General features: G+C 34.7%; 1 protein-coding gene across 1 annotated transcript in view; it reads right to left on the reverse strand.

Annotated features, from left to right (window-relative positions):
- Positions 1 to 1285: 1285 nt before the first annotated feature.
- The window catches only part of LOC114034141 (lymphoid-specific helicase-like), a 32608-nt gene continuing 16314 nt past the window's right edge, over positions 1286 to 17579 (reverse strand). The window contains exons 11-22 of the mRNA XM_027849744.1: positions 17109 to 17305; positions 14679 to 14775; positions 14059 to 14220; positions 12047 to 12192; positions 11828 to 11966; positions 10260 to 10343; positions 10058 to 10177; positions 7893 to 8009; positions 7113 to 7272; positions 4497 to 4593; positions 4333 to 4409; positions 1286 to 2196 (exon numbers count right to left, since the gene is read on the reverse strand). Of these exons, the coding sequence (XP_027705545.1) occupies positions 2102 to 2196; positions 4333 to 4409; positions 4497 to 4593; positions 7113 to 7272; positions 7893 to 8009; positions 10058 to 10177; positions 10260 to 10343; positions 11828 to 11966; positions 12047 to 12192; positions 14059 to 14220; positions 14679 to 14775; positions 17109 to 17305 (1491 nt within the window). The 3' untranslated portion in view covers positions 1286 to 2101. The remainder of the gene's footprint in view (positions 2197 to 4332; positions 4410 to 4496; positions 4594 to 7112; positions 7273 to 7892; positions 8010 to 10057; positions 10178 to 10259; positions 10344 to 11827; positions 11967 to 12046; positions 12193 to 14058; positions 14221 to 14678; positions 14776 to 17108; positions 17306 to 17579) is intronic.

A 17579-nucleotide genomic window follows, 5' to 3' on the forward strand; every position in this document is an offset into this window, starting at 1 on the left:
TCTAAGTTCTACTAAGTTCTCCTTCCTTCTCCTTGATTTTCTTCTAAAACTAGTGAACAGATTAAGTACAAATCTTATCTTATGGAAGAATGCTAAAAAATCTGTGATTTATTCCTCCACTGTGTATAAAGACTGTGATTAAAATTTACTTTAATTCTTTGCATTGTGACTGATATTTGTAAATCATTGCAAGAAATTTCCATTACTCAAAATCTATTTTCCTGAATAAAAATTTGATAAGTATTTAGTTGAAATCACAAAATGAAAGCAAGTACAGTATGTTTCCATAGGGAAAATAAGAAATGTATAAAAACTTGTAGCAGGAAGCTACCCTCTTTGGAATCCACTCCATCATCATCCCCTTCTCATCAGGTACCTTACCCCATTCCAGTTCTTTTAAAAAAGCTTCTTTTGATGAGATGTTTTCCTTCATTTGATTGTAAGCTCCTTGACAGTAGGCACTATCTTTCTTTTTCTTATAGGTATAGGCACTGAGCCAGGCACATAATTAGCACTATATAAATGTTAGTTACCATCATTATTATTATTCTAAAGGTACATTATGCTCTTAATGTTAGATATAATAAGATTATGCATTTTAAAATCTACAAATATAAAATTTCCAATTCAATGTGTATAAACATTAATGAACATTCACTTGTGAATTAGTGACTTGCCCAGATCACACAGCTAGTAAGTATCAAGTGCTTGAGGCCACATTTGAACTTGGATCCTCCTGACTCCAAGGCTCGATCCACTGCACTACCTAACTGACCCTGTTTATTTTTAATTGTGTACTATTGTTTCAATGCTTCATCCCTTCTATTATATCCTGTTCTCTGAGTAAAAGTCATCTATTGCAAAAATTTATTAATAGTCTCCTCTTTATGAAGAATTCAAAGAAACCCAGACACATTTATGACAATTAATGCAGAATAAATTAAGCAGAACCAAGAAAACTATTCACAATGACAACAATGAAAATGTTGTGTGAAAACACACCCTGAACCAAATGCTACATAATTATGATGACCAAGTCAAATTTGTTCCTGAAGAGATGAGAAAACATACTTCCCTCCCTTGTTTGCAGAGTCAGCGTAGGTGTGTGGGGTGGGGATTATTGAGGGGGAGGTGTGAGGAGCAAGGAGGACACATGAAGAGAATGTAGAACTACGCATTCAAATTCACTAAATTATACATGTCATTATGAATATCGAAGGCCACATATAGACTTAAGTTTTAAAACATAACACTATTTTATTGTATTTTTACTTCTGTTGTTAAATATTTCCCAATTATATTTCAATCGAGTTTAGGATGTACTCAGGAGTGTTGTGGGCTATATGTGTTTGATACTTCCAGTGGAAGGGAAATTCAGAAATGAAGGCTACATAAAAACAAACATAAAAAATGTGAATAAAAACGTTTTGAAGTAAAACATAATTAACTACAAAAATAATAGTTGATTCTACATTCAAGGCATGTTCCAAAACAGTCAATATCAGTATTCTCTTCCCTAGCCACAGAATTTGAATGCATAATCACAATTCACATGGCCCATACCTCCTTTGAGAAAAGAACTTGATTCAGTCATTTTACAAGAATGAACATTTATTTGGCAAAAACATCTTGTAGCAATAAACACTAAAATTATACAATTTTTCTTACAAAACAAAATAAACCGTATTCCCAATCTCCCCCTTCTCATCTTATCCCCAACTCCATAACTGAAGCAAAATTATTTGTAAACTGTATTCCTGGGGGAGGTCAAAGGGGGAATGCAGAAAGACATGCAAAAACTTCCACAGGAAGACTGTATAAATCTGGCAGTGTTTAAGTATACAATGGCCTTTATCAAGAACACTACTAGAACTCAAAAGTTACAGGAAAATCTGAATCTAACATGTTTCTTTCTTTTGTTCTTGTTAAAGCTCAGAAAGCTTTAATCCCATTAAACATGGGATTGCACTTGTTACATATGTAGTCTGTTACACATAACTGAAAACTAAAAAGTGGATATATTAACTGGATTTCCAAACCAACAGGTAAATCACTTTAAGTGAATAAAGACCTGTTTTGAGGCCATTCTTTACATCCCAATTCAGAACATACAATCAGCATCTGAATCTTCAGAATTTTCTAAAACCTTGAAAATTCCCACCTTCTCTTTAACTGGCACAGAGGCATTCATTTGATCTATAAAAGAAATATAAAAATTAGTACTTTTTTAAAAAGTTATTTTCTAAATCAGAGGATATTCATAGTACAATTATTATCGTGCTTTTAAATGGATTTATATTCTATTGAAAACTGCTAGTATTCTATAATAAAACTGCTTATCGGTTTAACAGCCTTTCAATTTCCATGGTATTTGCAAGTTGGGAATATTGCAGGAAGTCACGTGTGTTCACAAGCAAAGCAAAGGACTGCCTAGATTCACATGATCATTCTTTTCTCCTTTCCCAGAGTGGATAAAAGCAACAAAGGCATTTAGTTACTACAACACTAGTTTAGCCCCTATTCTCCCTCCTCTGAAACACAGGGGCATTTCTTTTCTCCAACCCCAGAAGAAGAGATCAAAAAGGGCTTCGAGGAATTGCAGCAAGGAATCTGAGAAAACCAGGTATAGCAGCTTATAGAAAGAGGTAAAGTAAAAGTAAAAAACAGTGGATGCTACCACCAGCAGGCTTGGATCTTAAAGGAGCACAAAGCAAAGAACTTTTAGATTCACAACTCTGCTTTTCCAAGATTCCTACCCCCTGCCATCCTCCCTTAACCCTCAACCTATCAAACCCAAAACAAATGAAAGCCATTCATCCAACACCATGAAAATCCAGAGCCCACCCAGAGCCAACTGTCCTTTTTGTATCCTCTTTTCTCCTCCTGGAATACGACCTGATTTCAAAAGATTATTCTTCTTCTACCCACTGTCCCCATCCTCTAGGGAAAAATGGAAATTTTCTGTGCACAGTTCAACAAAAATCTCTGCATAACATAGACATTGGAGGTATCTTTTTCAATTATGGCAATCATTAAAATCAAGTACTGAAATAAATTAAACTTAGAACTAGACTTTAGAATTGATGTACCATATTACACGCATATAACGCTATGATACCTCATTAAGGTATGGAAGTACCCCTATGTTCTTGAAGTCAGCGAAGACTAAACTGGCAAAGCTCTGCGTATGAAACAGGTGATAGACTATTATCTGAGGACCAGCCTAAGTTCAGTACATAGGAGGGGCATTAAAAAAACAACAATCATTCCTGTTTAATAATTCCAATTAGACAGCTAAAGGCAGTTTACTTTCCAAAATATTTGCATTTTGATTAATTTTGATTAGACAAGTTACCATTTCCCTTCTTGAGTATCTCTACTCCCAATTAAGCAGATACACATTTGTTCATAAGTGACTTAGGAAATTTCCTCTAATATAAAGTCTTCATCATCACTGCATCAATTTTCATGGTTAATCTCTTTGAGAGTAGGAATATATTGTGCTTAGTGTTTATCAGGAAGGTGCTTTAAAAAACGAGCAGTGTGAATAAGAAGACAGGATTATGTTATAGTGCCACTTGACGTCGAGGCTGCAACATTACTGCTAACCTAATAAATGATCAGCAGAGGAAGATAAAGCACAGCATCATTCCCTTTGGGAACATTATCTTGCTTTCACTTCCAATTATTCCTCAGTTAGAGTGAAAGTGATAAAGCAAAAGTGTATAGATGAGTGGCAAATAAGGTCAGAAGTAGAAAATTTATATCCAACATATTAGCTCATTATCTGTTTATAATTAAGGGATGAAATTAGATCCCATCTCTAAGACAGTACAAAAGCCTGCCAAACTATGAGCGCACAATGTATTCTGTTCAATGTTTATGTTAAAACCTGCTGCAGATGCACAGAATTTCCTTTCAAGGCTTAGGCTTATCAGAGAGTAAACCAGAACCCCAATTATAATAAAAAACAACATACAGTGTTGAAAAAGATTAACTATTCAGTGTAAACTGATCAAAAGTCAACTGCAAAGAAGGTGAGAAGTAACTTTTTTACATTTTTATGTTATACTATGCTGAAGATCACAAATCCTAGGTCAGTTGCTAACCAAACAGGACTTTTGGATACTCACTTAAATCTCAATGGCCTCAGTGTCATGTCAAATGAGGGGGATGAGCTAGAGGATTTCTACATTTCCTTTCAGATTTAAAATTTCATTATTATTCAGGAGTGCAGCAGAAGAAATAGCAGCTACTGCTCCCAAATCATCTTTCCCACTTAAAGGAACTGGTTTTGCCAGTGAAAATCCATTGCAACATGAAAAAACTTACCAATTAGGTCACTCCGATCCAGCAACAATTCTAAATCTTTATCACTGATAACTTTCTCCCTTGATCCTTTTACTTCCCTACAGAGAAAAGTAAGTGCATAATTTCATACAAAAAATGTAATTTTAAAGGTTTTTGTAATTGAAGTTGAAAAAAAAAAATCTTACCTTTCATAGTCTCTGGATTTCAATAATTCCATCAATTCCTGAGGATCCAAAAAGGTCTTAGATTGACTTAATCCAGATTTACCACCTTTGAAATGATCTAAAAACATTTAGAAGGAAACATAACAAATATGCCACCATTAAAACTTTTCCAAGTTAAATTAAAATACTGGAAATAGAAACAAAGAATGTTGCCTAAATTTGCAGAATGTTCAAGAGCTTATTAAAAAAAACACTAAAAAGATCTAATTTCTTTAAAGACAATTTATGTATCACTGCTTACAAAAAAAGGCCAATAGTCTTACAAAACAGCTTAAAATAAAAATTTTGGCCAGGCTATATAGTATATCAATGAACATGAATACAGTGGCCAAATTACCTGACTAACAATGGAACAAAATGTCAATATTCATGCAAATACTTATTGGCCAATATTTTATGAACCCATAGTGTAGTATTTATACACATACTAAAAATTTTGCATAGAGATGGGATTAAAGGTAAAACTGAATTTCAGTGTAACTGATCTTTCAGTGAAAGGAATTATATAATAATTGTGGACAACACAATTTTCTTTTCTTATGTGGCTATAAGAAATTCAGCCATGATTTCCTCATACATTAATACTACATGCGCAACTGTCTGCTTTATCATCACAACTTATACGTCTCAATGTTGCCTCAAACCACACATACCAAAAATAACCCATTGTTTGTTTCCCTAAACCCTAATTCTCATCCTCTAGACCAGATTTGTCAAATACACAGCCTGCAACATTCCCTAGGGCAGTTTAAACCAGATTACAATATAATTAGGAAATATTTAACAAAATAAATAAAAATGCAATAGAACAGAGATAATATACTCAATATGTGGGTTTTCAAAGTCAACATGTAGCCCACAGGAATCCTTATGTACAGTATAGTGGCCCCCATTTCTATCTGACTTTGACACCACAGTTCAAGACCATCCTATTTCTGTTAACAGCTTTATTACTCACAGAATTTATAACACCTATTTACCTAGACTAATTACAAGAGACTCAATAAGGACAGACTGTTTATTTTCTAAATGAGACAAAGTAAATCGTCATGTCTAAGATTATTAGTAATTGGGTGGTTTGAAAGATTGGAGTAGACCTGAGTATGATGTGACTCTAAAAAGTAAAACTGTTTAGGAAAAGGTAAAAAGTAATTATCTTATACAAATGAGGTGTGAGAGGAAGAACTGTCACAGAGGAACTATACGGGGGAGGAGGGCTGGTGGTTCTGGAACCCTGTTCTCATCGAGAACGGATTAAAAAGGGAACAATACATACGTATATCTGGAAGGGTATAAAAATCTTCTAAATTCAGAAAGAAATAAAAGGCTAAGGTGATGGGGGGACAGGATAAGGGAGGGAATTTTAGAGGGAACTCTACTCACATCAGATCTGTGCTAAAGAGAGAATATATTTAGAAGCTAAATTTATAAAGAAATAAGAGGATGAGGGAACAGGAAAAAGAGAGGGGTATAGAAGGGTGTCTAGATTAACAGGAATGGGATAAAGAGGGAATAACCTATATTTAGAAAGCTATGGAAGTCTTATAAATTCAGATAGAAACAAGAGAATAAGGGGGAAAGAATAAGGGAAAGATCCTTGGGGGTGGGGGGAGATAGGTTAAGTAATAGGAGGGAAAAGTAGCAGGTAAAAGTAAAGCAGAGGAGTCAGGAGGGATAGGCAGAGATACACACAAATTTAATGATCAGGAGTAGAATTTATTGTGAGGAAAAAGCAGGGTTAGTAGTCATGATCTCAGACAAAGTTAAAGCTATGATAATATATTTAATCAAGAGAAAAATAGGGAAACTATACTATATGTCAGCCATATTAATCAATATTGTTTTAGACTATTTAAAATAACTAGACAGTATAAGGTTGGAATATTGTAGTGGTATAGGAAATGTTGAGTTGGCGGACTTAGAAAAATATGAAAAGACTTGACTCACAAAGGAAGATGTTATCCACCCTCAGATAAACAAAGGACAAACAAGTGTAGTATACTCTTACACAGATGCATATGAATGTCTATATATGATTATAGATATCTAAGTATATGTATATGTTTGTGTGTATATCTATGTATGTGTGTGTGTGTGTGTGTGTATGTGTATAAATATTTCCGTGTTTAATTGAAGCCTTTGAGGTGAAAGGGGAAAAAAGAACAAAGTAAAAAGCACTCTCAATACAATATGTAGTATTTATTACATAGGCTTTCTTGAAATGGAAATTTATTGCTGTATCTTTTGAATCTTCTCTTACTTTCTGCTGTGCACATGGCAATGCTTTGTCCCCCCTTTCCTTATTGTGTATTTAAATTTAAAATAAATTAATTTGGATTTACCTACATGAAAATGTGTACTTGAAAAGCTTGGCATCCTCATAATTTAGACACCCTCCCCAATCACTTCATGTCTCCCTGCCTCAGCTCTGCCTTCTAACTCCAGTTAGGAGAAAATAAAAAGATCTTTTTTTCAAAAAAAAAAAAAAAAAAAAAAAGACAAAGCACACCACTGCAAAGCAACTTACTGGGGAAAATATTAACAGCACAAGAACTTTGTTACAAAATTGTTAATTACTTTTGTGGATGATGAGTTTTTCCAGCCTTCTCTTGGCAGCTGCTCTCTCTACAATTTTCTGGTCAACGGTATTTGCTGTCACAAGACGATACACAACAACTGGTTTTGTTTGACCAATTCTGTGACACCTATCTTGAGCCTGAAGATCAGACTGAGGATTCTTGAAACAAAAGATATTTCAATAGCATTAGCTTAAACTTCTAACAGAATCAATGTACAAAATCCTAGCAGAATCAAAAATTGACAGCATAACAAATTTTAGACTACAGTATTTGATTTTTCAGCTTTTCCTTCAGAGGAGGAAGCTCTGAAAATGTCATAGTATCCAAAATGAAATTCTAATTTACTCCAAGTTCTACAAGTTTAAAAAATTGGTAATATACATGAAATGATCTGTAGTTCTAAAATGGATATTATATTTAAAGACAATTTAGGAAATGAATCATTAAAAACTCCTAATCTGTCTTTTTCCTTTACAGAGGTGGGAAACCTTGAGTATGGAATACTATACAATGGTAACACAAAGCTTTTCTTTAACGTGTTGACTAATTTTACTGAACTTTTAAAAAAATTCTTTGTTATAAATAAGAGATGGGTCTCTGGAAAGGGTTGGGGGAGATATATATTGAGAAACCAATGTGCAGATATAAAGTAGGAAATGTAGATGATGTAAAACTAAAGTTACCAATAAAAATAATTTCTTAAAAAGTCTGCACAAGTTTCTTTCCAGCAAGAATTCAGAATAATAGAAAAATCCAATCTCAGTACCACCCAACTTACCCAATCACTATCATAAATGATAACTGTGTCTGCTGCAGTCAAATTAATACCTAGACCACCAGCTCGAGTACTAACTAAAAAGAGGAATACTTCAGGATCTGTGTTGAACTTGTGCATCTAAAAGAAAAAAAGGAATTTAGTAAAAAGAAATCAAAATCGTTAAGTGTAGCAGAATCTTAACTATCTTGGATAAGCCAACTAAACTGAAATAGATGACAGCTTACTTCAGCATTTCAAAGACCCACAACTGTCAGTGTAGGTAGTCCCCTCCACTATTGCATATCACAATCCCTCTGTATCTTCAGGAGTTGCTATAGCTGTAAAATTCATCCTCAACAGAGTCAACCTGGTAATGAGTCTCTCTAACCTGAGGCCCAGACAACAATATGCAGACTTAATTCTGCTTTCATTAATCTTTCAATTAGTTAACTCAATCTCTGCTCTTTTGCTTATGGAATACGAGTGCCCTGGGGAAAAACAGTAGGGAAACTACTTTTGAAGGGAACATCCACTGAAAGAAATCCAGCAGAAGAATGAACTCATATAAAACAGAATAAATTCCAAAGGGAGATGCATGTTATCAGACTCAAATAACCAGGACTTTGGGATACAGATTCTAAACAGTTACTTGAATAACCTCCAATTGCTCTGCTTGCCTTACCTACAGCCAGCAAAATATTCATAATGATGAAGAGGATGGAATCCTACTTTCAGTGGAAAGAATGATGCAATTTTTTGACGTCTGGGAGTCCCCTAAACTCCATCACCAATATTTGCATGCTAAAACATTCTACTAATTAAGGAGGTGCAAAACTGGACTCATTTTTTACTTTCTTTTATTCCCTTGATCACCAAATGCTACCAACTCTTCCTCTTCCCCTTCTTTTCCATTCCCAGTCTCAACAAACTACCAATCTAAGTCCAAGGTGTCAAATACATGGCCTGCAACACTTAAGAACCAGATGAAAATTTATTTGGGAAATATTTAACAATTAAAAATGCAGCAGAACATAAATGTTAACAAGATTTTCTAAGTCAATATACAGCCCACAGAAATCCTTATGTATGGTTTAGTGGCTCCTGTTTCTATTTCAGTTTGACACCATAGATATAACTTTTCTCCTCATTCCTAAGCAACTCCCTATAATCCATCCTTCATGGAATCATCAGATTAATCATCCTCAAACTCCAATTTCACATCATTCCTCTCCCAATCTCCCTCCTCCCCCAATATCTTCAGTGGCATATTTTCTACTAGATAAATTTTAAGTTCCTTAGCCTGGTGTCCTAATTATCTGGTAACCCCCTACTTGTCTCTACCCCGTCATGCTAACAGTGAATCCTTTGAGCCAGTCAGGCCTACTCTACTACTGTTCCCAGAACACAGCATGGCCTGCTACTGCCACTTCAATCAGGCTGTGCCCTCTGACTACAGAGTTATTCCTACTTCCTCCTATCTAAAACTTATTCATCCTTCAAGGCCCAAGCCAAGAACTGTGGCCCCTAAACACACAGTCCTATCTGGTATATCCTATTTGTACAGTTTTCTGTTTAAGACTCACCCACAGATAAATCCTAAGGTTATTTAACGTTTCATAAAAATACTGCCAGGTAAACAACACTGCAGAGACTCATTAGTTCCATAAAAAGTGTTACAAATGAACATTATACACAAAACACTACTTTTTGTAAAAAGGAAATAAAGATGTTACCACCCAATTACACTGACTGGTACAAATTTAGGAAGAAAACACCTGTCTCATATTTTGAACTGAATCATTGCCTTGACTCAGGGAAATCAGGGAAATCTTCACTTTAATAGACTTGAAAAATGTCAAAGTGACAGATTACGGAAGAATCATAGGAGAAAACAAAAACACCCACAAGAACAATACTTCTATTTTTAAATGTTACATATGTAGGGGAGAGGAAATAGTACAGTTTAATTACTAATACAGTATTCCTTTGATTGGAGCCAAAACCTGCCACTGGGACTTTTTTTCTTTTCTTCTTCATGTAATTCCTGTTTGTCTAGCCACTGTTATCTAGATGGGGGGGAGGGAAGGGAGGAGGCCTAGCTCAAGAATTTATGCATCTAAACAATACAGTCAGATACTGGTAGAAAGAACATTTTCAAAAAGTGAATTACATAAACATGCCCTTACATTTTCTTCTCTTTCTACATAAGACATGGATCCATCCAACCGGCTAAAGCTGTAATTTCTAAGATAGCAGTAATCCATCAAAATGTCCAACATCATTGTCATTTGTGAAAAAAGCAGCACCTGAAAATTACATATTACTGGGTGTTTGATTTCTGGGATAAACAATTATTGAACAAAATCACTTTTCAATTAGACTTAATACCTTATGACCCCTGTTTTTGAGTTCTGGAAGCATCCGATCCAGAATTAAGAATTTCCCTGAACTTGTCACTAATTCTTCATTAATCTTAAAAGGAGGTTAAGAAGAAAAGAACATTAGTAACAAAATAAGCATCACATTTAAAATCTTTTTTTTCCCCAGTAAAACGCATCAAGATCATGACAAATTATGCTGAAAAAATAGTAATCTACTTTCCCTACCCAACGTGTGAATCCTACATATATCAACATGTGTAATGGAGAACCAGGGAAACAACGAACACAATGATGCCTATGTAAAGAAGCTTGGCCCTGAATAAGAATCCTACAAACAAACCATGCAACCTTATTTTCAGAAGTGAGATCGAACATGTCTCACAATGGGAGACACAGCTGATGTCATGGTTAGGTTTTTGCTTTTTCCTTTTTCTCTTTTAACATTTTTATAAAGGAAGGGCTTGCTGGTTAAGGAATAGGGGGAAGTAAGTAATATAAAAAATGTAGAAATATTTTTTTTTAAATGAAACCAATGCAAACAGCATTATGCCAAAGTAGAAAGGGATATCTGCATGGGTAGGATTTAGGACACAGTGGGAAGTAATCTAGATGTGGATAAGGGATCAGGTAGGGCTCAATCTTTCTAAGCCTATTTCCTAACTCACAGGGTTTCAGTAAGACTAGAATAAGAATGTATGTAAAGCACTTCACTAATTTTTAAATACCACATAAATGTGTTGAAGGGGAGTTCTGGGCTTCTTACTGTTTTTTTACATCAATTGGTCAAGCTGGCAAATTCTCAGAACAAATAAATGTACATTTTGGAAGGTGTAATGCTCTCAGGGGCCATATAAACTTAGTGGGAAAAGACTAAATCAATCTTTAGGCTCTTCAATAACCAGCACATTACTTCCTATGCACTGGCAATCAGATAAATAAATAATAAAGTAAAAAGCTAATAAATAAGCTGACTAAACCAAACAAAAACTTAGTTTACACCTTTTTATCAACTTAAACACTGACTAATTATAGTTGGTACCAGAAAGGTTCATTTAAATTTAGCCCTGTACAACAGACTGCCGGTACACTATAGGAAAATAATGACTTCTTTCTAAAAGAAATAACTTTCAAGTTCAGAAGTGAAGACTGTTGATGTAGCTACACATATAAAATATAGAAATTCAACATTTAAACATATAGAACTTCACTCTGATCCCCCTAAGGATTTTCCCTCCTCAACAAGACAAGCAGCATTATAAATTTTCCTAACAATATCTGCTAAAGGGACAGAGGATGACAGTCTTCATGTGGCAACTTATATATTCTAGTGGATAAAGGGCTTGCTAGCCTCACAGTTAGGAGGACCAAGCATTAAGTCCTGCCTCTGAGATATACTTGCCAGGAGACCCTGGGCAAGTTTCTCATGAAGTTCTTAGCACCCAAGCATTTAAGACTAAACACAGATCTACATTAGCGGAAGTTCCCCATATCAATGAAATCACGAAAGTTAAAATAAGTAACATCAAAATCAAGAAGTTAGAGAAGTCAAAATAGCAAATGCTATTAGCAACTTACCTGAAATTCTTGTGTGACAGGATCTAGAGGGTACTCAATGAGGTATGGATGGTTACAACATTTTCGAAGAAGCATCATAATGTTTTGTAGCTTCAGGTTAACTTCTGATTCTATAGGAATACTCATTTCTACTACAGGTCTAGGAAAAGTACAAAGACATGAATGCACAGCAGATATTAAAACACTCTTTGGTATAAAGATACTTATTTAAATACACACCTCTGTGATTCCATCTCTGGTTGCATTTGACTGATCAATTTTTCTAACTCATCAGGCACATTATCATCATCAAATGTACTATAATTAATCAATTTTCTGCTTCGGCGCTTTGGTCTTCCTGTGGGACTCAGCTCAATAGTTTCTTTCTGTAAGATATCAAAAAACACCTGCATAAGAATATTTCCATTTTCCCCCAAAATATATTATATAAACTTCTCAAATCACAGGCCTCTTTGAAAAGGACACTATTCTCTTCACTATTTTTCTATTTTTTAGTATTATTTAACATTTAATGAGTGCCCATTGACTAGACGGTATAAATGATTTATAGGCAAATTCTAAAGGCCGAGTGTCCTGGAGTAAATATATTTAATCCCATTAAGTATGGTGATTACATCCAAGAAAAAAGAAATAACTAACGCAGAAAGGAACAATAGAGAATGGAAGCTAGATGAATTTCTGTTCAATTTGGCTCTATAGGCACTTATACAAATGAATCTGACTCAGGGACAGAAATAACACAAATTCCTACAGTGCTTTTAAGATTTGCAAAACATTTTGCCTACATTAATTACCTCATCCATGCCACCCTATGAGGTGGGTGGTTTAAGTAACCCACTTTAAAGATAAAAGAAACTGGGACTATTTTAACAGACTCCTTTCTGATGCTATTTTTTTTTGTCTATAGGAGTAAAGATTTGTACTATGGAACATGAAATTACCAGTCAGGAGTCCCTAAACAAGTGCCTGTGCTGTCATTAACTAGTCATATAGTCCCAGACATGTAATTAACCTCTCTAAACCTGTTTCTGCAATTATAAATAACTGTATAAAATATTGATTATGCCTACCCTAGATTACTAGAGATATTGAGGATCAAGTTAGATAATATGTGAAAACATTATAGCAAAACATATAGTATATATATATAGTATACAAAGTTGAGAATTTTGCTTTATATTACTTCATTAACTTCCTGTATAGCCATTTTTTGGCAGAAAAGTGGTAGAGAGTTTAAGAGTACTTTGTATATTTAATAATAGCTTGGAAGCCTTCTCTTGAAGAAGATCAATAAATACAACATATTCAGTTTCCTAAAGGATAAAGAAAGCAGGGCAGCTAAGTGGCGCAGTGGATAGAGCACCGGCCCTGAAGTCAGGAGGGACCTGAGTTCAAATCCGGCCTCAGAACAAACACATGACACGTTCTAGCTGTGTGACCTTGGGCAAGTCACTTAACCCCAATTGCCTTACCAAAAAAAAAACAAACAAACAAGGATAAAGAAAGCAAGGAAAAAATAATGGAAAACAAAACAACTTCTATACCTCTCCTTATTACATTCTCTCTACAGGAATAAAATTAATGGGGTAGTAGAAAAAACTCTAGTGTCAGAGGACCTGGATTCCTATCCTGGCTCTGACATTTACTACCTAAGCTGAATAAGCAGGTCATTGAACTTCTCTGGACCTATTTCTTTGTTTAAAAAAACAAACAAACAAACAAACGTGTTGGGGGAGCTGATAAGTTGGTAGTGGAAAAAGGTTGGGTTGGATGCCTCTAAGGTCCTTTGTACCACTAACTCTAAGATCCAAACCCCACTAATAGGTTCGTGAGCTTCAACAGATTCATTTGCATCAAGTATGGAATTTTCTGTCTCCAGCTTCAGATTCATTTAAAATATACCTCCTATGATGTTACTTGTAACTGCAGTCTCTCTGTATTAGATATTATACATACTATTAGCAGTAGGTGGCACAACTGATAGAGCATCAAGCCTAGATTCAGGAAGACTCCATTCAAATTTGACCTCAGACACTTACTAGCTGAGTGACCCTGGGCAAGTCACTTAATCCTGTTTGCCTCAAGTTTCCTGATCTATAAAATGAGCTGGAGAAGGAAATGGCAAAATTCCAATATCTTTGCCAAGAAAACCCCAAATAGGGTCACAAAGGAAACGACTAAAACAACTGAACAACAACAACAACAAATATAAATTCCACTTCAACAAACACCTTACTGCATCCAAACATTTTTGAAATTGTACGGTTCACAATTGCTGTATAAAAGGTTTCTTGTTTCTTTGAAAGAGGTGCATATACTACCACTTCTCGTTTAGGAGGAACCTCAAGTGCAACATCAGATTTTAGTCTTCTCAGTAAGAAAGGGGTTAGGATCTAGAAAAATAACAAAGGAATAAGCAAATAAGATGAACCATTCTGCTGTACTACAGCGCAGCTCCCCTTATTCTTTATCACTGGAATTCTGTCTTCTCAGGCCACTCCAATTCAGACAAACCTCCTTCCCAACCTCTCCACTACCAGAACTTACTGAAAACTGACTTTTATTTAGTAATTACATACATAACACTGTCTCCCACCCTGCAACTTGTCCTTTTACCCAGCATTCATAACAATTTTTCTTTTGTCTACACTTGGTCATATCAATTCTCTGTATAAAAGTCTTCAGTGGCTGCTCACTGCTGCCCAATTTGAAACTCTTCTGCTTGGTAGTGAAGCATCTCTAAAATTTAGCACAACCCTAATTTTCAAAGTTTATGTCAATCTCCTTTCACACACACTTCACTATATTCTGCCAAAATGAACAATTATATAACCATGAAAGAATAAAAAACCTGGTGAAGCATATGTAAAACATTCTGCTCCCGTTCTTTAGCAACGATGTCCTCAGCAATTTCCGTAAGACTATTTATGTCAAACCAGGACTCAAAGCTAGAGAGAAAAACAAAATCTTAAATTACTCAATCCATTAAATCAATAACATGCCAATTTGAAAAATGTTCTTCTATGTAACTTTTGTATATATTAACTATTTTTTTTTTGCTTTACTTTGTCATAAGACACAAGACTAACCACCAGGTAATGGCATTTTTGCAAAAAGCAACAAGACAATCTACTAAAGACATTTGTAGGTTCAACACCAAAGACAAAGGTCCTTAAAAGTATATTCTAGTTATCCCTTACACAATTTACATTTAATTAATTACAATGAGGCAAATAAATACAGTAATACAATAACACAGGTATGCCTTTAAGAAAACAAAAAAACCTGAACTTTCAAAAAAGACAAAATTGTAGAACAGTTCAATTCTTTAAAAAAAAGAAAAAAACAATAAAACACAAAGTATTTACATACCAAGCTATTTAAAATATAATTCAATTTACAGAAATAGCTATACTATTTCCCAAACATGTAATATTTATTACTAGATTATCAGCATAGTTTTGAGCACCCAAGTTTTTAAAAAAATAATCCATGATGTATCAATCACTAAGCAGGAGAAATATTATTAATGAATCACATCACGTAGACAATTTCATCTGAATGTTTTCTGAAGTTAATTAGAACGTACACATTTATGGACACACTCCAAAATTATCCAATTCTATACTTTTCTACTCTGGATTTATCCATAGTAAAATCATGTAGGCTTCATAATATATATGATATTAGACAGACAGCTTTATAGCTATTCACTAATATTTTATTCACTAGGATTAATAGTAATATTCACTAGTATTAATTTCCCTTGGCTGAAATGTTCCTTATCTATGCCATATCACCCTGAATTCAACCAAACTTACCTGAAACATTTTGTATCTGGATTTTCAAGGTATAGATAAAGAACAGAACACAATTTTCTCATGGAAAGAGCTTAAGGGTAAAAAGGCCAGAATTCTAATACTGATCCTGCTACTAACTAGCCATTTCACCAAAAGCAATTTTCTTCTCTCAAACAGTCAAACTACCACTTACCCATTATTAATCCTAAAGATAAAAGAAGATCATGGATTTTAAAGTGGTTTGCAGTTAGGAGTGAGAAAGACCTGAATTCCAATCCTAACTCAGATATATACTTGTTGTTTGATCCTGGTTACGTCATTTAACCTTTGTCAAACTAAGTTTCCTAAGCTCTAAAGTGGGGAAAATAATAGCACCTACCTCACAGGATGTGAGGATGAAATGAAATATATGTAAAGTACTTTTCAAACCTTAAAGCACTATGTAAATATTATTGTTGTTATAATAATAATTATTATTATTCATTAGACTATTGGCTCCTGACACACAGTCTAACCTATAGGTAGTAGCTGTTCAATCAACCAGCTGTGACTCAGTTTTTGGTTTTCCTTGGTTTTCCTACCCAGTTTTAACAGGGCAGTCCATGCACTGCCAAAAATCTGCTACATGACTTACCCTGGTATTTTTCATAAGATCCCTTTCAGCTTAAAAGCCTAATTCTCTAATAAGCTATAACCAGTAACTCTGACCTTGGACCTTTTATGGACTTCTTAATATCCCAGTAATTCTAAAGAAAGATAATGCATGAGGCTCTCTTCTTTGATATTCTGGGTGACCACAATATGGAAGGAAAACAAACTTTTATGAAGCACCTTCTATGTACCAGGCACCATGCTTTACAGATATTACCTCATTTGAGCCTCACAACAACTCTGTGAGGGAGGTGCTATTGTCATCTCCATTTTACAGTTGAGGAAACTGAGACATATTAAGCAATCACATGCCCAAGGTCACACAGCTAGTGTCTGATGCTGGATCTGAACTCAGGTCTTTCTGACCTGACCTTTACCATAAGCTCTTATATTTCAAATTCTGAGGAATAATACGCTAATAAAATGTTTTTGCCCTGGTCAAATCTTTATAGATAACTAAATACTTCAGAGGTTTTCTTTTCTTGATTTCTTTCTTTCTTTTTCTTTGTTTTTTTTTAGGCAATTGGGGTTAAGTGACTTGTCCAGAGTCACACAGCCAGTAAGTGTCAAGTGTTTGGTCTGAGGCAGGATTTGAACTCAGGTCCTCCTGACTTCAGGGCTGATGCTCCATCCACTGCGCCAACTAGCTGCCCCTCTTGATTTCTTTAGAATACATTTGTGTCAAAATAAACACACCACATAAAATGAGAACAGGTTGGAAAACTCTTAGTCTTCAGTTATCCAGAAAGAAAAGGTCAGAGTCATCTGATTTTAAGTACTGATTAGATTTTTTTTCTAAACAGGGAAAAAAAGCAACTACTTCAGCCTACCTTTTCAAGTCATCAAAAACATCTGGCAACAAAAAATTTAGTAATGACCAGAGCTCTGCTAAATTGTTCTGCAAGGGTGTACCAGTCAACAGAAGTTTATTGTCGGCATTGAATCGTTTTAATTCCCGGATCAGACGACAATTCATGTTCTTAATCCTGTGTCCTTCATCTACTATTAAGTATTTCCAGTAGCAGTGCTAGAAAATTAATTGGAAAAGAAAAGTGATTTCAAGAGTGTTACCTCACAATTTTGCATTGGTTATGTAAATAAAGCAAATGTTAAGTATGACATTTCCATCCCTAAAGTATTTGAAATTAGTGAATAAGTACAAATGCTCACATTTCTATACTAAATAAATATTTAGGGATTTCCCAATACCAATTCAGATCTAGAACCAAATTTTCTTAAAGAGAGATTAAAGGACTCAGGATTAAGTAACTAGCCCAGAATCATGTGGCCAGAAGATAGGA

Source organism: Vombatus ursinus, unplaced genomic scaffold, assembly GCF_900497805.2.
Source record: "Vombatus ursinus unplaced genomic scaffold, bare-nosed wombat genome assembly UNPS02008216.1, whole genome shotgun sequence".
Lineage (NCBI taxonomy): Eukaryota > Metazoa > Chordata > Mammalia > Diprotodontia > Vombatidae > Vombatus > Vombatus ursinus.